This window comes from Halichoeres trimaculatus, unplaced genomic scaffold (assembly GCF_033239565.1).
Source record: "Halichoeres trimaculatus isolate MK-OKI-2021-1 unplaced genomic scaffold, fHalTri1.1 fHalTri1_scaffold_4, whole genome shotgun sequence".
Classification (NCBI taxonomy): Eukaryota; Metazoa; Chordata; class Actinopteri; order Labriformes; family Labridae; genus Halichoeres; species Halichoeres trimaculatus.
The window spans coordinates 12050425-12073880 of record NW_027437182.1 but is presented as its reverse complement, the minus strand read 5'-3'; the positions used below and the strand labels follow the sequence as shown (position 1 = coordinate 12073880).

Here is a 23456-nt window from a genome sequence, read left to right as displayed (position 1 = left end):
TATCGTCATCCACCTCCCACATGAGCACAAACAGCGAGCACATCTCGCACAAGTCAGGCCATGCCAGGGAGGAGAGGAAAGGAGAAGGAGAATATAAAAATATATAAATAATGAGTGAAAACAGATGGCACCCAACCACAGGACCCTTTAAAACAGCTTACAATAGGAAACAGAGGCTTATGGCAGCTTTACGTACTTAAGAGTCATCTCTACTCCCAGCAGATGGGATAAGCTATGGCTGTGTAAATGACGAGGGCCAAGCTGTGAATGTCTGATGTAACATCTTTGCATATGACGAGGATTTTTCTCAGCCTCTGTCTCCATCATATGGTGTTTGATCTCCCTGTGCAGACTGGCTCCAATTACACAGACTGTTTAGTCAAAAGAGGATACATCTCTGGTCTGATTATGTTGAGATAAACACACTTTTTGTCTTCACACCACTGCTGTCTGACTCTCACCTGAAGCTTAGCTCACCTTCGCAGCTGGACTGCGGTGAAAGTTTTGGTTAGCCATGTGTTGTCATGCAAAGTGCAGCTTTTTGCTAAGTGTGCTGGCCTGTGTCCGGGGCAGCTGACCCTCAGGCCAGAAGGGCCCTTCTCTGTCTGACCTGCTGCTACAGTAACCACTCCACCTCAGCTGTTCCTCACTGCAGCTGTGTGAATTGCTGACGGTGCATTTGTGCTTAATGTATCTGACCAGAGACTGTCATTGTAGGGTTCATGCTTGAGACCAGTATATTTAGATTCCAGCCTCATGAGACCCTTTGTTTATTTCTTACCTTTTGTAATTAAGTGGAAAAAATTTCAATAACCTCTAAGAGCCACTGGCACTTGTCTCTAAGACTTGACAACACAATCTTGCACAAATGCATTCTGCCAAACTTCAGCTAGAGCTAATTACTTCACTGGGCTATTTCTGGAAAAAAAAAAACAAGACCGTTAAAAATGTTTTTTTTTGGTGGAAGATTAGTTTTTGTATCAGTGGTTAAAGGTCCAAAGAACTGACAGCAAAGACTTGCTCTCATAAGGGGAAAGGTGGCAGTGCTGGAGCATTATCAAACATGAAGAGTAACTGACCTTGAATTAAACTTTAGGACAATTAATTGTGGAAGGCGAGTTATACCACCAACACCACAACACTAAAAAGCTTAGATTTGTTGATAACTGTGCAGAAGTAAACACAGCCCCAGCAGGATCAAATCCTGTAGCTACATCAACCACCGGATGACAGCAAGATGAGAGGCGACGTGCCATATCAAGGATCCCTCTCAGAGTGAAACACTTGAAGCAAACATATGATTATGTCATGCTTGATTACGTGATGGGTTCTGCATGTTAACCTGTGATAGACTTTGTGTGGAGCTGATGGCCTCGCTTCATCCACACTGAGTCCTCTTCCCTGGGATTAACCAACTCTGCATATGATGTCATCCGGGCTAAATCTGAGCTCTGCTCCAACACTGATGAGCAAGATCAGACTTGACCTCAATGAATGAATTTAGTAATGACCATCAAACGAGGAGGAGGGAATGAAAGTTCATGTCTTGTCAGGTCTCACATTAATAACCATACTCATTCTACTAGTCATGTCATATTTCTTGATGTTGTGATTGAGGGAAAAATTGTTTTCAGGTGTTGATCAAGTTCAGTCAAGGAGAGAAAATCAGTCAACCCCAGGTTTGACTCCAATCAATCCATACAGCTTTTAAGTAGATTTTGAATAATCCTAATTTCTGCTATGCTAAACTGCATTTTATTGATTTCCTTTGCTATCCATTGTAAATCTTACTCTTTCAAACCATTTAATTGTGTGAACCCGGTTCTCTAAACTTTGACAGGTTATTTTTGTCTTGTTGAGACATTTTTAGACCAAACATTCTGTAAGCTGATTAATCAGTAAGAGGAATGGTTGACTGTTTAGTTGGTTTCATATCAGCTATTGGGTTAAAATACAAAATAGCTACATTGTTCTTTATCACCAAATTATCATAGAGACGACCAGACTCTTTTCCCTTTAAAGAGTCAGAGGTCATGCCTGGAAAGCTCACCTCCTCTTCTTTCAGGAACAGTTTGATTTTTTTTCTCTAGCCCAAATGGTTGAAGAGTTACAGTAATAGGAACAGCTTGCATCAGTTATTGCCTGATTGGGGTGCCGATGCACTAGGATTCCTATGCAGTACAGTAATACCCCCGGCTATTGCCATAGAGCTTGTCTTTTTTCTTCTTAAGGAGCAGTCTGAATTTTCTTGTAGGCCCAAATGGTTGAGGAGTTACGGAAATTTGAATTTTGCGTACTAATCCGTTTCAGTGGTGAAATCACCTGTTATATCTGCAGTAAAAAAAACAAAAACACGATATTGTTCAATTTCAACTTCTCACACATTTTACAGTGTTCCCACAGACTAATATTGGGGCAGGTCCCCAAATAACCAAGACGAGCCGTCCCACTTTTTGGAGCCCTTCTGTAGGGGTGCCACACTAAACCAATCTGATCTGATCTGAAGGTGCAACACTGCAGTCTGCTGACTGAAAGAACTGTCACTTACCGTGCGACAGCCTGTACTGTCCTTGCGGCAAAAAGCCTCCTCTGAAACAAAAATTGATTGCGCTCAATAACAAAATTACGCATGCATTGTTGGATTTATTAGCCTGGTAAACTGTGTCACACTGCTATGAGTTTGTGTTATCTTTTAACTGATATGGCTATCGGCATCCGACTAACACACGACCTACCCCAAGGGGGCACAGTATGAAACCACAAACAGGACCACGCTTAACCAAACCAACCCATACTGATCTAAACCGGACTGCTTGGTGGACACAGGGCTTAAGATGACAACTGTTTCGTTTTTTTCACCATAATAATTTTTTCACCAATAATAATGTTTACACTACTTGGTTATGTGATTTTATATTCAGCAGCAGCCATAGTTCTTTGCAATGTTTGCAACACTCCATTATTAGTAATTCACAAACAATAGCCACGAATACATGGACCCAAATATTCCGCTTGCATTAGGTTTATTTGCTCAAACAGAAAGAATTTAACCTTTTTATACACCTCATTCTGAAAGAAAAGTGCCAATCCGAATGGACATTTAATCGGTTTCACAGGGTTGGAATATTCCTTTCCCGAAACCGATTGAGGTATCATGTATCCACTCAGACGGAAAGTTGTCAGGGTGCTTTCTTTCAGCACATGCTCAGATATGATGTAAGACACAACTAGAGACGTCCCTCAATTCTAAAAATGGCGGCAAGCAGTCAGCACTGAAAGGAAAGTTTGTTTTTGGTCCAAACTTTGAAGAACTGAAAATAATTTCAAGACTGGACGGACACTCGCAATACAGAGTATTGCAACACCGTGATAAAAAAACTGTTGTCATCCATCTTTGATAAATCACGTGATGTTTAAGTTTTTCTGCCATGCCCCATTGAGTATTCTGTTTGATTATAGCGGCGCATGTAGACCAGAGATTGGAATATTCCTTTCCATGTATTCTATTTTGCTGAAACAGAAAAGAGGAAAGTACTGTGGGCCCTCATTAACAATCACTACAGCCTCCCTGTACAGTGAGGTAAACAGCTGTAATGGCATACTGTAATGCAAACATCAGTGTTCTTTATCACTCTGAAAACCAGAATAGCTTTCAACATGTGAATAATGTATCCTTAGGAGTGCCACGTTAACAGTCCCAACATTATGCACAAGGCCAAGAATAGACCCTGACCTTTCCTTGACTCCCAGTAAACCATTTCACAATATGCAACTGGCAATGTGACTCATCCCATCTCAAACTGAGAAACTCAAATGTCAACATGGTGCATCTTCACTGAGCACCCATCATATGGGCACCAATATCACCAACAAAGACACATGGTGAAGTGTGTGTGTGTGTGTTTATGATCAGAGGTGTCTATGTTCTGAAGCTGGTGTTAAAGAGCAAGTGGTGTAAGAAAGCAACAGCTGGCTGGTGTCCAGCACTTCTCCTGTGTCAGCTCAGATTTTAAACAGCCAGATGGGACCATGAGCTGCCCCCAAAAACCCTGAGTGCTACGCCGACTGCTTGATATCACGACAGAATTAGACATCATTTGTATACGTTCTTTATGTGTATGTCTGCATATTTTATCATCAACATGAACTACAGTATGTCTACCACTGCATGTTGAATATGTCTTATATCATAATGAGGCCTGAGGAGGCTCTAAAAGAACTGTTACATACTTCTTAAATAAGCTATAAATAGAAGTAGCACTTCTTTTGTTTGTATTTAATTGACTTCAAATATTGACTCAGGAAGCTGAAGAAGCTTCTGTCAATACAAGATATCAGGTTTCAATACCACCCTCTTATTTATTACCAAGACAACAACAAAAAGATCCATAGAAATGAGCAGGTTTAATGAATTCTGTGAAAGAAAATATTGCGCTGGCTTTTTATAAACATGCTGAACTCAGCTGCTGCAGTCACAGGAAGGCAGACGCAGCACACAGTGCTGTCGTGAACAACACAGTCATGGGAAGTTTCACTCACATGAACCCAGGAGGCAAGGCTCCTTTGTCATTTAACAGAGAAGCGAGGCGTGGAGTAAGTACAATGTACTGTATTGTGCACTCCCTCATTTGCTTAACTTCCAGCCTGTACCCAATTTAAATTTTTATAGGTGTTCTGAGGGGATGAAATGACTACACAGTCACTAAACATTCAAGGATGAAGGAGTACTGATGCTGTTTTGGATCACAACACCAGTGACTGTGAAGTAATAAAAATACTGATATTTTTTAAACTCAAACAAGTGATGAAACTGAAACAACTGATGTTCTGTACTCCAATGCTTAGATTTTCTGATTATTGAAATCATTTCCTCTAAGAGCTACTTTTTGACACGTTTCTGTTGCTTTTCCATTATAGCTGACTTCATAATCTTTAACTCCATTGTACATCAAACTCCTATTACCCCAAATATGTGGTTCCTAAAACAGGGTATTGTAGGGGGTGCAATTACAAGCAGTCATCTGATGACGATGCAGTATCTCCAAAGTATAAATGGATATTCAAGGTAATCAGAGAACTTTTTTGTTGAAGTGCTACAGCTGTAGAAGCAGAAGTGTAATTACAACTATTAAGGATCGCTTTGTTCATTGTAAGTGTGTCAGTAACAAGGTTATAATAGTTAACTAAAACGAAACTAAAGACGAAAGCTAAAATTTAAAATACATTGCAGTTAACTCAAACTAATAAAAACTAGAAAAGAAAACAAAATCAATAAGTAAACTAAAACTGTATCTTGTGTTCACAAAACTAACTGAAACTAACTAAAATGACAGACAAAATTCCCTTAGTGATAGTTTTTGACAATATTAAAAGCCTTTATGATTTAAATTAATCCGACACATTTTCCCAACCAATTTTAGACAGTTTTAGGCTGTTGTCAGTGCCGCACAGCACCATCATAGCGACGTATAGGGACGAGCTTGTTTACTGCACTGACTGGCTGTGCACTGTGCTGTGACGAAACATAGTGGAGCAATGAATCAGAGCATCTGTAATAGTTTAATTGTTACAGAGTCCAAGTTTTTATAGTATTTGGGTCTGCCTTTATTGTTACAGAGTCCAAGTTTTTATTTATTGAAGCTCATATCATATTGTTTTTTAATAATTTATGTTAATATTATTTTTATGTAATTTATGTCAACATTATTTCATATCATTTATGCTTATATTTTTTTATACTAAGTTTATATTATTTTCATGCGTTTAAGGCAGCAGCCAACATTTCAGTATCAGCATTGACTGAGCAGTGAGCACTATGTTGGACTTGAAAATAAACAGTATGACAAAATATTTACTCTGACCTTTTTGAATCCTGCTCCCGGTTAACAAGGTATGAAAAAACTAAAACTAAACTAAAACCAAATCAAAACTAAGCCTTGTTGCAAAAATCAAAACTAAATAAAAACTAGAATGCCCGCTCCAAAACAAATTAAAACTAAACTGTAATGGAAAATAAAATGTCAAAACTAACTAAAACTAAACTATAATGACATATCCAAAACTATTATAACCTTGGTCAGTAAGACATGACACAAAAGCAGTGTGCGAGGAAGAAAGACTTTGGTTGGAAACAAATACCACCAATAAAAACAACAAGTTGAGTTTTCCTTTACATAAAATCAAACTGTCCATAAAAAAAGCTTTGAGCTTAGTTTCACTTCAATCTGTTAAACCAACCGACTACATCCAAACAACAAACTGTGTTGAAGTATATATATGTGTATCCAGTCAGCAACAGATTTTTTCCCCTACAGTCTGAGAACCACTGAGATTATTTCAAACTTGCCATTTTGTCTTCTCAAAGCAGACTGTCAAAAATAGACCTGAGGTCAATTTGGTTTCAGCTAGTTTCAAATGACCATAATCTGGATATGGTTTGGATTTTCTGGCTCTAGTTCACCACTTCAATTATAAAGCCATCAAGGGAGTTCAGACCGAAAAATGCAATGTTAACTCACAGCTGTAACCAAAACTAGAGTAAAAAAGGATGAGAAACTTTTCAGATATTGTTAAGAACTTCTGCTTCACACATTCTGAAGTACAGTGTTTCTGTTGCTTTTGAATGGAAATAGGCGGCTAAGCAGCCATGAACCAGGAAGTAAACATGAAAAAGTTTAATTACACAGCCGTCCCAACTGCTCTGCAAGCAGGCACCCTATCATATTTTAACCTTTTATTTTCATTCATGCAGTAAATCTGCCTTTAACACAGACACCCTTCTTGTTTCCACTCTGTGAAGTCACCAACATTTAGTCTTTCCTGAGCAGGTTTTATGACTGCTTCTAAATCATGCTTACAGCAACAGAGAGTGTCTGTGTGAACGTACTGTGCTACTGCTGGCTCCTAGTTCATTAGAGGATTAGCTCGTTGACTGAAGGTAGGCTTTTACATGCTGTTGACATCCATGGATTGCTTCATTTAGGCTGACCTGTATGCTCTCTGGGGAGCCCAAACCGGGAAGGGAAGAACAACTTAAATCGTCAAAATGCCACTTAAATTCCAGGGAAACGCGCTGATTGAGCTTTTGTGGCTTCACAGTTCTTCGACAACTGCCTCGAGAAGAGCTGGTGTAAGCTGCTGAGCTGGACTGCAACAAGAGCTGCTTATCATGCTTCAGTGGGCGGCAGACTGAGTTCAGTACAACACCTCAGATTTCCTTCAGAGTATCACGACTGACCAGCACACAGTGAGCGGCTTCACACCACCTTACTCCTGTGCCTCTGCATCGTGACTCAGCCAGAGAAAACAAACAGTCTGCCAGATACTTTAAGTACAATAACATACCATACAGTGCAGAGGGTCTGTTTGAGAGCAACAAGAAAGCTTTTACACATTATCCAATCCTAGGACCTAAACATTCAAACACTTAAATGTTGCTGCTAACATGTTAGCAAATGTTATTTTTCAATCAATCAATCAATCAATCTTTATTTATGGACAATATACAGCTCCAAAAGACACATGGGGATACTGTAATTCATGTCAAGTCTGACATCTGTAAACTAAGGCCACAGTAAACAAGGATTTTTGTTACTAATAATGCTCAGATCAAATTAGTTTTTGATCAATAATTTTAGAAGATGTATTTTTTTTTCTTAATGTCTTAGTTTTTGAGGGTTCAAATATTATGTTAAACGTTAATTGTAAAAAAAATTGCCTTAAAGGCCTGTGTCCACTAACATTTTCTGCAATGGTAGCATTTATTTTCTTTAAATATTCATGGTAAATCAGCACTAGGGATAGGTATTGATATTTTTTTTTTTGATTTTATCATCAATTCCCCTTCTGCATCTGATTATTCATCAATGCACTTTTCAATTCCTCCTATGAATTCTCAGTGTACAAAAAAGAAAGCTTTACAGTTTCTCTGTGTCAACATTTTATTGAGTTTGTAAGTAATCAAATATATCATGACGTTCTGGGTACTTAATGCTGTGTGTGCTGAAAAATGTTTAAACATGTTGATGGTGTTGCCACCCTTGTGTGAAGTTACGGAGCTGCACAAAAAGCAGTTTGCATTGTTTATGTTGCTTGTATCTCTCTGCCATTGTCTTGGAAATTCTGCTGCTGACGAGCTTGGTTATAGCACGTCGCACGACGTCAATATAAGGTCTGGCGTAATGTAAAAGAATCAACAAGGGAATTGTTAGGCATAAGGGCTAACAATGTCAATGGATTGAGCCATTTTTTATCAATTTTTAACAGGAACCGGTCATTCATACCACCCTCTAAATAGCATTCAGAGCTCTTGGTGCAAAATCATCCCTGCCATACTTTTTTTTTTTTAATCAGAGCAAAAAACACACTTAGCTGAAAACACCACCTCAGTGTCACTTCTCCATTACAAAGCTACTAAAATCACAAAGGGGCAGGACTTCTGATGCCATCTTTGTCCAAACATCTTCGTATGAGGTATAATTTCCAAGTCAAAAGCTGCTGGTAATGCTACTACAGTATTTAAAAGTTCTCTTGACGTCTTCTTTATAAAATGCAGCTAATTAAAATAAATGCACAGCACATAGTGGACACAGGCCCTACATAACTTCTTACATCTGGCAACAATCACAATAGTGAGAAATCATTTTGCAAACAGTTTGATAGGTGACATCAGATCATTTAACAGATGTGTCAAATGGGTGTCAGAATTTTCATGAGCAAAGCATTAAGGACATGAGATCTGAGCGGTGTTTCATCAATCCTTGACTCCTTTAAAACTCCTTTAAATCTTTGCTTTGTGATGACAAATGTTTAAGATATTCAGCAAATTCTAAAGACACCTACAGGAAACATTTAGAATCCAGAAGCCAAGTATTTAATATTCTGTTTGGCACACTCACTGACTTAACCTTCGTTATCTTCATCTAATATAGTCCTTCAACCATCACACTTTATTTCCTTTGGAGACATGGAAAAAGACCAGGCATGGATCTCCAGGTCTGTGTTTGAGCCGGCACTGCCAACATACAGCACATAGGGTGAAACACTGCTTTGTATGTTCATTGATGGTACACAATGCACAGTAGGTTTCTGTATTTATTGTCTAACTGCTCATATCCCTACAATGTGAGCCCCTCCCTGAGTTATCCAAAGCCACTGCGCTGGACCATAAGTCCCAACACTCCTCACACTCTGTTATTACTCTGCTCCCATGTTGGGTGGATATTACAGCCACTCGTCACTGTCAAAAGTCTGTCTATCCACTTGAGGTCATCAATTGGTTTACTTCTTATTACTGATGATAGTAGCTGTAGAGGCAGCATGTCACAGGCATGTCTTACAGGTGTCTGCTGTCTGACCAACTTCATGAAGAGAGGGAGCGATGAAATGCAATATGTAATCCCACATGTTTGCAGAGTGAAGTGCTGATTATGTCATTAAAACCAAATTCATGTGGTTTTAAGAACCCAAATGAATAATGTGGGTGCTCATGTGTCCTCCACACAAAGCTTACACAATGATGAGGTTAAGAGGAGCAGGTGACTTTCTTGAGGGGAATCTGTAAGATTCATGCATACAGCACAAGAAAAGAGAAAAATATTACACCAAAAAAGCAAGAGTGTCCAAAAAAGTATAACTCAGTGATGAAAAGGGAAAAAGGATTAGATGGTCATCTTATCAGTGGACAGTTATGTCATCAAGCCAGGAGGGTATATTTGAGACGTCTGTGGCCTTTACTTGTTAAGTGAGTCGATGATGGAGGATAGTTTTCACAGTAGGACTGACAGAAAGCAGATATTACATGCTGCTGTTTCTTTAAGACGCTGGGGTCCCCCCTTGGGAGTGGAGCCTGCAGTGTACTCACAGCAGTGGCTATATGGTGCTGCCTCCATCACACAGGCGTTTGTCAGTGTGAGAAAGCATCCAGCTGAACCAAAGACTGAACCACTGTGTGTCGACAAGGCCTGCTAACAAAGACAACCTTTCAGAGCTCTGCAGTTTCCCCCTTCTCTCGAGCTTTTTGCAGCAACATTCACAGCAGTTCCAGATCCACTGACAGAGGATCTTGTGCAGCAGGACTGCCATACATATTCCCTCTATCTCTGCTGTCACGTGGTGGAGCAGGGTGACACTGGCATTCACCTTTGTCCCAGGTGCAGGCAGGCACCACCCACATGCTCTACTCTACAACGCTGGCACACAAGACACTGAGCACATAAAGGCAGCAGCTCTACACGGAACGATTGCTGCATGTTGTTCCTCAGAGACTGACACTGAAAATTTATTGGAGGGAGATTAAGCTAGCTATAACCGGCCAGATAACAAATCATACATTGTTACCTCTCTTTGATTTTCTTCGTTTTAACAGCCTCAAAGTAACAAAGTGTAGGTCACAAAGTAATAATTGACATGCTACCTGAGTGTTTCACTGAGACTAAGAGCCAATCAGAAAGAAAGCATTTAAACTTAGAAGTTTCATGACAATGAGGAGATAAGGAGTGAGGTCCATACTGCAAAACCTATGAAAGCAGTCAGTTTGAGTTTGGTGACCTATGACCCAAGGAACTGAATTTCAACTACTATGCTGACTTTAAAAACCATGATCAGAAATTGAATTTAATGTCTGAAACTGAATTTAACCAACTTGAAAATTCAACTTTCTAAACTCTCCCTCAAAAATACAAAATTCAAAATCAGTTTGCACAATTCAGATTTAGTTTTAAATTCAAGGTGGCACAACTATTACGTCCTCTACCTCTGTGTGGGAGAGTAACTGAGCACAGATTTAAAGAAATTTTCTATATGTCTAACATTAATTTAATTCTGTTTTCTTTTAACATGGTTGTTTTGGGGTTGCATAACTTAAAAACAACCATGCCAAAAGAAAACAGAATTGAACAAATGTTAGAAGCAGACTTGGAAACTATGTCAGTGACTCTGTGCTTGATTACCCTTCCACAAGGTCGTAGATGATGCAATGGCCGTGTCACACTGACTAAAATTGAATAGTAAAACTAAATATGAGTTGTGCAAACTAAAATTGAATTTTGTGTGTGTGAAAATACAGAGAGTTAAATTTATTTCAAAAACAGTAAATTCAATTTTAGATCATGCATTTTAGATTTAATTCAGTCATTCAAATTTAGTTCTAAGTAGGTGGATGAATTTATGATCACAATGTTTCAATATAATTACATACTGCAAGATATTTTCTTGAATCTTACATTTCTATCTGGATCTGATCAAAATATGGAACACACTCCATAACCGTCTTCAAAAGGCTTTTCCCTTGTCCTGTGCCTCACCAACATTTATTTTCATTCTATCTACAAGTGAGCATTTACCTATGAAGTGACTGATGGAGACCCTACTCATGTCAGGCATGTGTTAGCAGGTGGTTGGAGATAACAGGGTTGTTACTTGTGTTGGTCTGTGAGGAGAGAAGAGTCCAGCAACAGCCTCTGACAGAACAAGAGGCCTTACTGGACAGGCAGTGACATTCACAGGGTTACCCGAGTGTGCTGTGAGATCAGAGACAGACAGAAACATGTGGACAGACGACTGTGCCAGAGTCTGGGTTAACCCGAGAATCTGTGAGGGAGAAGTCGTGTGTGATAACACCAGTGAACGGCACAGAGCGGTTCTTTTGGTTCAGTTCATGTTGAGAGCACAGGCCCACATGAGCTCATTATTGTGAAAACCAAACAGGAACATGAACCCCCACAATTACACTTCAAAATCAAACCTCAGATAAACTGAGGTCCACACACTCAGGACACACTACAAGCCAGGCCTAGTCAAGGTTGTTGACACCATTAGCACACTTCCTGTTCTCACTATAAAACGTGAAGATAAACACTGGGTCCAGTGGGCCATGAGAGCCATAGCGCAGTGTCATGGCACTAATGCCAGATCCAGATATAGCTGGACACCGTGGGGATAAAAATACCCAAACAGATGGGAGGTTTCACAGGCAAAGGGGGGCGAGGCAGCAAGCACAACTAAGAATTTCAGAAGAGGAGAACTGCAATTACGCCTGTTTGCTAACCTCTGTCTTCAACGTGGTTTGTAAAACCTCCAGTGGATGCCCGATGTGAGATAACGGCCTCACGGGGAGATACAAATTCAAGGAAAATCATGCCAGATGTGGTTGAAATGACGCATTGCTCTCAAGAACTTCAGTAGCATTACTTGATTAGAGTTAACTTTGTTTACATTAAGACATTTTCGGAGAGAAGACAAGGTATCCTGTCATGATCAAAGTGCTGCAAGTGCAACATATTTATAGCAAAGAAAGACGTGAGGAGGAAAAAAAATGATGTGAAGAGGAAATGGTTTAGAAGCCTCTTGCTGGCCTAGAATCTACAGAGAAAAAAGTCTTGACATTTAATGTGGTTTTTCAAAGCCTGTGTAAACGCTGCAAAACTGGTGGCTCTGGAAAAGGGAATGCTGACAAAACAAAAAGTGCAGTAAATTATTGATTGGTTATTGGGTTTGGTAGAGGGAGAGCTTCCACATAACAAATACATTTGCAGGCTAAGAGAATAGAGGATCGGTGGGAAGTTTACAAATGTAGCTCGTTTTCTCTCAAGAAATGTTGTGTTTATGTGACCAATTTAAAAACTGGGCATATATATGACACCAAATGATAAAGAAATCTTTTCAAAACTGTTTTAAAACCACTTGAGAGAACTACAGAACAAAAGTGAAGGGTTAGTAGAAAGTAAAAAGAAAAAACTTTACAGTACTGTCTTGTCTCAGCTTCAACTCTTTGGTAAACACAAGAAGGTGATGGTTGAGTCATTAACAGAACATGAGGCCAATCTGTGATCTGTGTGTGTATACATGTGGGGGTGGAGGTTTGGGGGGTGGGGGGTTTCCTTTTTACTTCCTGTGTCTCTAAGGTCAGAGCAGAGAGTCTGTTGCATTTGAAGATCATTTTTAACCACTAATAAAGCAAATTTAACACCAGGTGAGCTGAACTCTTCATGTGAATGTTTCAGAGCAGAATGGTGCATGAGCACATATTACTGTGCTAGTTCAACAAACCTCTAAGATGTACTTACCAATTTGATGGCCACATATTCGTTAGTATAGAGATTTTTTCCCAACCGCAGCTCTCCAAAGTTCCCACAGCCGATTTTTTTACCCACACGAAAGTTCGGGCCAACCATAAGAACTCCAGAATTGGTCCCTGAACTCCGGCCCCCATGTCCAGTCCTGCTGCCAGCCGTCTTAGACATCTTTTTCCCTTCCTCTGTCTCTCCCTTGCCCCCTCTCTTGTCAAAATCCATAAGCTTGTGATACCCTGGCCTCTCCACGGTTATTCTCCAGCCATGCAAACCATAGAAACTCCAATAACAACGACCGAGGAGGCTTTAGGGAGAGGGAGAGGGACAGATCTCACAAGACAGAGGAGAGGTGTTGCTGTTAAAATGTTTCAGAAGACACCGATAAGAGTGCCCTGTTAGTCTATCACACAGCTTTTCTGCTTGGTGCTTCAGATTTTTCTTGATGTTCCTTGTTTAGTAGGACTCCTTTCTTGTGTGTTTTTCCAGCTCCAGTCTCAGAGTAGCATGCCCCTGCCTGAGGAAAAGGCAGGTTGTGCTAGGATGTGCCCACGGACACACATACAATACTCGTCATGAAAAAGCACTCCGATGCGAAGCTACTGCATCCACAAGGCCACTTGGGAACATCTCCTGGAGTGCCTCATTCCTTCTTCTGGTCAGCCTTCAGTGACACAGTGGATCCTCTCCATGTTGCAAGACCACAGCAGACAACACGACCCAGATCAGAGGATACGATGATCAGGGGAAGAGGTGGGTTTAATGCCTGATGGAGACCTAAAAAAACAGAGATATCAGTCTGTTTTCAGCCTGGAAGAGAAACACAGTTCAACAATCACATATAATCACAATCATTACTCATCCTTACACTAGTTTGAAGAAAAACAACAGTTATTCGCTTTGTTTAGCTGCATTCTTATAACAATGTAATGTATCACTCACTATCAAACCCCAAAATGCCCAGACGATAAAATATTCAGGAAGAAAAAAAGTCTTTTACTTGGAGATCAAATTATGTTTACTTTAGCTCTTCCTTACTACAGCTGAAATGAGATCGTTCTCCAGACTGGCGCAAAACAAATTCAATAAACCGATCAATAAAAGTAGAAATTTTGCACTGTGGACCTGAAACATAAGAAAAAAATATCTTGTTCAAATGAAACCAAAGCCTGATGTTCTATACCACTGCTAAACCAGAAACTGCTCAATCCCTAAAAGCCGTTTTGGATTTAAGGCCCCTCCGATAAATAGAATGGAGGTAAAATGGTGAAAATGCCTCAAATTAAACAGTAACACAAGCAGTGCCTACATCAATAACAACCATAATGTCAGTTTTAATGCTCAGTGTAACCTGAGCATCCCTGTGCATCTCTACGCTTGCAATAACAAGTACACATCGCCCTCTTAACTCCCCCATGTCCCTGATCTAAGATGTTGGTAGTGCTAAAAAGAGCAGGTAATGCAGGCACTAGCAATGAGCAGCTACTCTTTCCTATGGAAAGGCACTTAAACGGATCAATGACTGCTGTAGAGCCTCATCTCATAACATTTGCATCACTGGGACTTATATAATTGGAGGGATTTGGATTCAGTCTGGTGTACAGCTAGCTTAGCTTAATCTGACCGACAGAGAAATAATTTAATAGAGATGGGCAATAATTTTTGAATATTCAAATAGTCATTAAAATTTTTAAAAATTGAATAGTTCATGTGACAATGGCTTAGTCCTGTCAGCGGCAGGTCGCAGTTTTATGCCGGCGTCAATTTCCCATAGAAGTAGGTTGAGAGGGACAGGAAGTTGTGCATGAAAACCACCTAAAACGCCCAGTGGCTTTTAAAATAAAGCAAACGTGTCCAAACCAGATTGTTTTTAATTTGACTACAGCAACAAATTGCCACAATAAATGGAGCCAGACGTGGAGTCAAAAGGTTGAAGGATTTACAGGCAAAACAAGAACAAGGAGAAGCGCAAAAATAAATTGGGAAGTGTGGTAACTCCTTCGAAAAAATAAAGGAAAATTAGAAACTCTGCAAGGTTAGGCTAGCACATCACAAGTGGTCAACCATGCACAGGTACGTGACAGCGAGACATGCAGCGGAAAGAGCGGCGCTGTTCATAGATCAACAGTCGGAGGTATGTTTTTTTTTGCCATGTAGGGTTAGAGATAATAGATTTTAAAGAACGAGGTAACTTTTTATCAACTAATTATGGAAAATATAAACAGAAAAAAAATGGGAAAAGCAACTAATCAATGAAAGCATAAAAAAATCCTTTGAATGGTTTGTGTTTGTCTTCTTTTGTTATTGCACCACACCTGAAAAAAGGCAACATAGATGAAACACGTATGCAGCCTGTTATTACACTGTCATTTCTTTCTTGTTACATGATGGATCAGAATACTTGATTTACAGAAAGACATATGAGGTGGAGAAAGTGTGTGTTGAAGAAGAAGTTCAATGGCAAAGAAGTGGCTTATTCCAGTGACCCTCTTTATAGAAAAGTTGTATCATATAATTTATGAAAAAATCACAACAGAACAGATCACCTACCTTTTGAGGCTTTGAAAAACTACATTTGTTAAAATATGTGAAAAGTTGACATGCTTTCTTCTCCCAAGACACCTGTACTTCATTATGATCTTTTAAGTAAGTTATATCTTCCATGTGTTAACATAAGTTAAGCTCCTTTTGAACTATTCTATGACTTGAAAACAGCCTTTGTTCTTTTTGCCTGTGTACAGGTGTGAGATTTCTGTTGTTTTCATTTATGTTGTTACAGATCTATGGCTCTGAAAGTTGTCTTGTGGTGGCTGAATGATCATCATGTGACTTAACAAGAGGGCCCAATAAGGTTTAAAAAAGAATGACTGTGTATTGCTGTGAGGCATGATGAAGGCATCTTTTAGAGCCCATAGAAAACTAACCTAAAGTCTCGTGTAACTCTTTGGCAATCTCGGCCTGTAGGTCTAGACTCAATTCAGGAAGTTGTGTATTGTTTTCACGTCAGCCCTTAAGAAAAGCTACAAATGTTTTTACACATCGTGAAAACAATGTAATGTCGTATATATTTACTCCAATTTTTAAGGAGATACTCCAAATGCTGAAAATTTGAATGAGATCTCACAGAAGCGATATATTGGACTGACAGTAGCTCTAACATCAGCTTGCTATCGTCAACGTTTGTGTCAATACAGTTGACCTGGCCTGTAATAACACGACACAAGTCATATATTAGAAGAAACTATCAACAGACAATATTAAAGACGATAAATACATGTGCATACCCCCTACACTTTACTTCTTCTTGTTTAAACATATTTTCGTTTTAGGCTTATGTCTCTACTGGCTAATTGCTAGCTAACTGTGTCTACCAGCTGTCAGTAAAGCGTTAGTTTCAGATGACTCATGGTGCCTCATTTATGTCTTTGATGACAATGGGATTGTTTCCGATGCGGGACGAAAAAAAAATGCTTTGATACAAAGCCAGTCGAACCTGCCTCCAGCAAAGCTAAGGTTAACATAAGGCTGGTTGGCAAAGCGGACTAGGCCGGATACCCAATGGTGTTCTGTCAAGTTATGCTGCTTAGCCTAAAAATGCTGCCGTAGCGCGTATCTGGAGTGAAGACGACCAGTTCGCGCCTTTTAATTGGACTCTTTAGCAATTCCAACCTGAATTAGTCTACTTTAAAAGTGTGACAAGCGTTTTCTGGTACCTTATCATTAAACCTGCAAGATTTCAGGGGATGCCCCTGTCTAATAACGCTCCCAGGAAGGAATCAATTTGTTATGCGCCACCACTCACTCGTTTTACACTGTCATAAGCTGAAAAACACAATCAGACCTTAAATGCCTGAATATCATCTAATATGTCCTGAGAATTGTACCTCGATACCGAATATCTTCAATTAAGTAATGCTCCCAGTAGTGACAAGAGCTCTGGGTTGTAGCTCTAAGCATGCGCAGAGCACTTCACCATAGGAAGCAGTATTCGATAGAACACCAGCCACCAAGTCGATAGTTAGCTTGATTGTTCAGTCGTGGCTATTTTGTTTCACCAGAGACGCTTTCGTGTATTAAACAAATGCCGAATCAATTGGATATAAATCTAGTCTAGACGTCTATCACTACATTACAGAAATTTGGAAACGTCACACAGCGGTTCAAAGCTAACCCAGCTAGCACCCACCGAAAACACCGTTCTTCTGTGGCCCAACGGCTCTTAAAAACCAGTCAGGATATAACACTAGCCAATCTGTAAACAACACTGTGCCATAATAGCACAACCCGGCCATCCCTTAGCAAACCACTGCAAAATATAGAAGTCGAAACAGGAAAGAACATTAAATATTGATTGATTGGCATTCCCTCTTCTACAGTAACCTGGTTGATTTGTGAATGTTCAACAGTATAATAACGTCCAAAACGACGTTGGAACTGGTTAATCTCTTCGACCGGAGGAACATTGTAATAAAAGTGATCATTGTTTCACCTGATGGGATCGTTTTTGAGGTCAGATGCCCGTTAAAGCCGTTATCCTGACCACTGCTGGGCAACTCCTTAATCCCGAACAACCGACTGCACACCAACGGCTGCCTGTCCGGGATCTCTAACCGCTTAGCTCACAAGCTAGCCATTTAGCGAGCTAGCACAAGAAACATTAGCAAGAACGTCAAAGTCCGGCGCGACGGTGCCTTGTAAAATCACCAGTTACGATTCAATTAACGACGAAAACGGTAAGCATGTTACCTTTAGAGGTTAGCTATCGAAATGGAGTCGAAGTCATGTTTCTCCGTGCGTTGGTATCTCTCTCATTTCGTTTCTCCTGCCCCCAAGTTGCTATGATTTTGCTGTTGTCTCTTTAAGCCTCCTTCAGCTGCCGACACTCAGGCGCAGCGTCATACTCGCTCATGGCACTAAACTACGCAGTAAAAATTACGCAACTGGCTTTTAGAATAACACAAAACGTCAGACATGCGTAGCTCATGACTGCTTCAAACTGGTCTGTTTGGTTGACGAGTTTTGAAACGCATTGAAATGCTGTGAAGACATTAAAACTTTAAAGTCTTGAACATGTGTGCTGGGAGAGTCAGATCTAAGGTTACCGTATTTAACAGAATTTAGTTTAAAATTTACTAAAATGAATCCCCTCAAACCAAAATTTTATGCCACAAGTGTATTTGGAGTCTAATAAGGGCCTTCATAGATGCTTTTTTTTCTCTTCGAATATCAAATATCTTCAAAATAAAGTTCAAGTAAATTAATTTATATTTTGTCATGAATTTGTATGAAATAAAACTTCTTTAGGATCAAGGGGGTAAAACCAGACCATAAGGAAGAGGAGTTACTGTGTGCACAGTTATTTTAATGTCAGTTCCCCCAACTTCAGAATATCTATGGAGACAGAGACTCATGCTACACTTCAGAAGCAGCCTGTCCAAAGAGTTTCCACAACCAAGATCCTTTATAGGTTATATAAATATTTTAAATAAAAGGAGATTCTTCTACTTCATGTTTTGCTAAGTCCTTTATTCAGTCTTTCTTAGTTCTGTCATACAGGACCACTTAACTTTCAAATAGAGCCTGCAAGGAAACAATATGTTGACCTTGAGTCTAAGAAATATTGGTGAACACTTGTGAAAAAACTCTGTACAGTATTAATATTTGATACTGATTCACTATAACCAATTGAATTAGTGACCAACTATCTGACAATTGAACAGCTAAGGCAATAGCTCACACAGGAAGGATTGAGACTGGGAGGGAATAATCATGATAATATATATTTCCAACCAAGGTTATGACATGTTTAACCCTTTTAAAAGACATGTTTTTACACTGCAAGGCTAAACTTAATGTAACTCCTAAATTGATTGTTATGAATTAACCTCACCTCACTGTCAGACATTCAGACTTGCATTTTTTCTTCTATCATCTTATAGCAAGACATAAATCAAACACACTTAATGCATTGTGATCACACACAAGCTCATGATGCCTAAACTGATTAGTTGTAATTTACTTTTTTTTACTTTTTAGGCCAACATGTTTGTAGTTTTCTCGAAAAAGAACCAAGAAATCATCTATTTTCTTCTAATACACATCAACAATGGAGTATTAAATATTTTTATTCCACATTTTAAAGTTGCAGTCTTGTTACAATAAAAAAGTATCCCAGGGAAGTTTTCCCTTAGCTGTTACTGCTTAGCTACTTTGCTGCAGAGCAGGCTAAATGATCCCAAAGGTTACTTTTGTTGTTTTGTTTGCAACTATAATTTTATGGAATCAACAGTTTATTTCTCTAGCGATCTGAAACCAACCTGTGCATGTTATTTGACCAAACCAAAATAAGCCTCTGTGTACCACAAACAATGACTTCACAGCTTCTTTAAACGGCAAACATTTAATAAAGCTCTCTAAATATTAAAAAAAAAACCTTTCTATCTACAGTTTGATTTTGGAAAGAATGCAGTAAGTGCTTCTCCACTTTCCCACCATGTCCTGTCTCACACAGATGAGCTTCTTCAGGTCTTCCTGAGTCCACAGGGAGCAGAGATCCTGGACCATGCAGGTCTCCAGTTACAGCCCCAGGTGGGGGTGAGGCACAGTTTTAACAGAACAGGCAGTCTGAAGGGGGAGGCTACAGTTTTTATTTACTGATGCTGGAGGAACCCCAAAGCCAGAGCTGTGTTGTTGTATGATGGGCCAGAACACCGGGGGCAGGGCGAGCTCAGCAGACAGAGCACCTGCAAACGGTAGGTGAGGTGAGTAGCTGTATCGCTCTCCTGCCATGAATGGGAAACACTGAGAGGAGTGAAGTCTGAGTGGAAAACATGAGACGTCAGAGTCTGGAGGAGCAATTGAGGGATAAATGTCCAGAGTTTTATTCACATGAGGGGGAAGAGGAACAGGAGGAGAGCGGGGGTCAGAAATGTCGCTTTCAGTGGGTGATGTGCTAATATCATGTTTGTCCTCCGTCCTCTCTTCTTGTTCCACTTTGTTGGGATGTGGCTCCTCCTCCAGAGTGGGATCTCTGGAAAGCGGAGAGCATCTCTGACCTTTACGAAACTTTGCTCGTCTGTTCTTGAACCACACCTGGAGGAGAGAGAGTGAAGGTTTATGAAAATACAATTTAAAGCCAATACATTTTAAATTGACCAGAAATTTGCATTTTGTCTGTGGGTCCATACATTGGAATATGAGCTCAATAAAGAAACATAAGAATGAAACATAAACAGATAACCAGTTCCATTTTGACACTGTGTATACCAACTGATATCTGCTTTAGCAAAGAGATCATCAACAATATGCTTCATCTGCTACTGAGCATAACGTTATGGCAGATCAGTGTAAACAACATTAGAAATATAAACAGAATATGGACATATATTAAACGGTCAGATTTCATCATGATCAAAATGTCTATTTTCAAGGTGAGAAAGCCGTGCAGGAGTGCAGGTTTGAGTGAATATTCACCAGTCACAAGACTTAAAGCATCAGCCAAGCACAAAATCCAAAAGCAACACCAATTAGAAACGCTAATAATCATTGTAAATGATAATTGCTCTTTTTTCTTTTACTAAACACTGAGTCAAAGCTGAAAATTGATAGGACAGTGTCTGATGTATCAATGATTTGAAGAAGTTTAAAGACCACTTGAAGTCTATTCTAAGGTTTCCAGGGGTTAAAAAGCAACTTATCAAAGGTAAAATAATAACAGAATGCATGACTGTTTTGATGCTGGGTTTTATATACATTTATACTTTTTAAATACATCTACACAAGAAACAATCCTGCCAAATTGGGGATCAAGCCTTGGTCCATAGTGAATTTTGCACCAGCTTTTTAGGTCTGCAAAGCCCACCCTAACAGCTACAAACTCACTGCATTGCTTTCAGCAGCTTTACATTCAGGTGCTGGGATGCAGTCCTCTCTCACCTGAATACGAGCTTCGGGTAGGTTGATGCACACAGCCAGTCTCTCTCTCATACCCACGTCTGGATACTGCGTCTGCTGGAAGGCTTTCTCCAGAGCTTGCAGTTGGGACACTGTGAACGCTGTGCGGCTTCGACGCTGCTTCTGCTGGTTTCCATACCGGGCCTCTAGGATGAGCTCTGTCAGGAGTGAGAGATACATACAGTCATCATCATGATGAAGTCTTTATCAGTTTACACATTCATTTAATAGTTTAAGGTATAAAAAAATCAGATAAATCCTTAACAAAAAAGAGCCATGTGTTTGACCCTGATACAATAAATGTAACTAAATAAATAGCATTAGATAGACGTGTTATAGGAAGAAATAAAGCTGACTGAGGTGGGGCTTTGAACATACAGCCCTTGGGCACAGAAGCACAAGTTAAAATTGGATCATTTTGCACAAGTCTTCATCAGTCTTTTCTTTCTTTATTTTCTCTTTTTTTCTTTCTTTCTTTCTTTTTTTTAGGGGGGGGGGGGGGGTAAGTTGAAGTACATTAGAATTATTGCTATGAGTAAAAATTATCAAATTTCTTTCAAATGAAAATATGATTAGAAGTCTTATTCAAAGTGCAGCATAATGCTGTTTATGTGATAAATAATATGTTTTAGTTATTAATGCAGAGTTTTTGGACAGTTGTTGTGGGGCCAAACACCTCAGTCTTCTTTGTATAATCCCAAGCAGTTTGACCCTGAGTTAAAGAGTTGATGCTGTTATCAAATGTATTATGCTGATACCTGTTATTTCAATTTACAAGAAACTTCAAAATAAAAGTCTTAAGAATGTAAAAAAAAAAGTTTGTTGAATTGTATCAAAAGTGCAGTCAAACATGAGGGAGAATATTTGTATGCATCATATATTGCACACTGGGTATGAAAAATATGTTATTTGACAAGAAACAATTAATTTGCTTATTTATGCTGTTTGGAATAATTTGTTCACCCATAATATGACCACCAGCAGAGCATTAAAAACCGTATATGATATATATATATATATATATACATACCTATAAAACTGAAAGTTGAAAAAAATAAAATAAACATAAGCTTTGAGCTGAACTTTCTAAATAACACACTTCATTCTACCAAAAGGACCCACCTGCCAGCCTCTCGGCCACAGATATGGTGTGCACTGCGGGGCTGGCTGCAGAGTAAAGGTGGTACTGCTCCGCCATCTGCTGGTGCAACTCATGCAGCATCGAGTTCACACCGTGGAGAGGATACACAGCACCGCTGGACGCTCCGCACAAATTCAACGAGTTCATACTGAGGAAGAGAAAAAGACCTGTTTTATGCATCGAAACGAACATTTACGTCTTCGCCTTAAATCACATTTTAAAATCTAAAGAAATAGTCAACTTTTCTCCCCTAGTGCCAGAAAAAAAAGGATTAACGTCAAATTAGATCAGATCGAAAACTCTATATATAATCATAAATTATCTCTTTCTGTCGATACACGAGAATTTTTCCGCACAAAAATAAAGTTTGGCGTATGTTTTGCATCTCGTACCCAACAGAGCTGAGCTTAGATCCAAGTTTAAACACTTAAAACTTTAATTTACTGTCCGTAACGCATTATTTTAGTGACCCTGTCTGTTTACCTGAGATGAGCCAGGAGCAGGAGCGTGAGATCCCAGTGCGTCTCGACGCACAGCACAAACCTTGCTGTTGAGCAGTAAATCCACTATTTCGTAGTCCAGTTAGGAGCCCAAACTCGATCCTCTCTTGCACACCAGTGTGTCTTTGTCGAGGCACAGATCTAATTCTCCGAAACCATTCTCACCCACGACTATTTAAGAAGCATTTACCCAGGCTCCCATCAGCCATTAGCCAATAGAAAGAAAGGTATTAGCCGGGATTAGGTGGGATGAGGGAAGAGAGGGGGGTGCAAGGGGCTCAAGTTTTTGAAACTATTGAACTTGAGAGATTTATGCCAAGGATCCCCCTATAAGCGAGCGTTTCATTCCCTCCCGTTAAAACAATTAAAACAATGTGGTGGGCTAATCTCCGCGGCAGCACAGATTAAAATAACAGCCTTTGATTGTGCCCTCCTTCTCAGCCCTCTTTCTCCCAGACCACTGAATCCGACAGCCCCCCTTACAGGGGGTTTCTCTGAGGGTTTGTTTTGCTAACAGGCACCATATTTTGCCTATAAACTGTCACCGTGTGAAGTTAATCTGAACACTGGTCAATGAGGATCATTTTTGGATTAAGGTTCTTCTGAGCTAAATTAGAAGTGTTCCCAGGGACAGAATGAGGGAAAAACGTCAAATATCGCCCTAACGAGATCTGGCCAATATGTTAAGACCAGTGACTCAGAAAGCTTTTTTTAAGTAATGTTTTCAGGGTAAGAATATTCCTTTTTTATGGTAGCCCTGACGTGCAAAAACAGACAAATAAGAAAACAGCACAA

The 23456-nt window shown here is 39.6% G+C and overlaps 2 protein-coding genes across 6 annotated transcripts in view; both read right to left on the bottom strand.

Annotated features, from left to right (window-relative positions):
- csnk1g2b (casein kinase 1, gamma 2b) overlaps nt 1-18001 on the bottom strand; it is a 40144-nt gene extending 22143 nt beyond the window's left edge. For 2 of the 5 annotated variants that reach the window (XM_074667869.1, XM_074667874.1), the window contains exons 1-2: nt 17814-17998; nt 13065-13844 (exon numbers count right to left, since the gene is read on the bottom strand). In XM_074667869.1, the coding sequence (XP_074523970.1) occupies nt 13065-13292 (228 nt within the window). In that variant the 5' untranslated portion in view covers nt 13293-13844; nt 17814-17998. Of the gene's footprint in view, nt 1-13064; nt 13845-17556; nt 17760-17813 lie in introns of those variants that run through there. The other 3 variants (XM_074667871.1, XM_074667873.1, XM_074667870.1) reach the window with 3 other exon arrangements.
- A 1079-nt stretch (nt 18002-19080) lies between these two features.
- Nucleotides 19081-22781, bottom strand: dmbx2 (diencephalon/mesencephalon homeobox 2). Its single transcript, XM_074668896.1, has 4 exons — nt 22645-22781; nt 22143-22309; nt 21003-21178; nt 19081-20159 (listed from the first exon to the last, which is right to left on the bottom strand). The coding sequence occupies exons 2-4, from the start codon at nt 22306-22308 to the stop codon at nt 19644-19646; spliced, it is 858 nt and encodes a 285-aa protein (XP_074524997.1). The 5' UTR covers nt 22309; nt 22645-22781; the 3' UTR covers nt 19081-19643.
- Nucleotides 22782-23456: the final 675 nt, after the last annotated feature.

What these genes read in the sequence shown, in the direction of transcription:
- dmbx2 (XM_074668896.1), bottom strand. Translation starts at nt 22,308, where the DNA reads ATGAACTCGTTGAATTTGTGCGGAGCGTCCAGCGGTGCTGTGTATCCT. An exon ending in TGTGGCCGAGAGGCTGGCAG is followed by an intron (nt 21,179 to 22,142) that starts GTGGGTCCTTTT and finishes CACTCCTGACAG; the next exon opens with AGCTCATCCTAGAGGCCCGG. An exon ending in TACCCGAAGCTCGTATTCAG is followed by an intron (nt 20,160 to 21,002) that starts GTGAGAGAGGAC and finishes TCTCTCCTCCAG; the next exon opens with GTGTGGTTCAAGAACAGACG.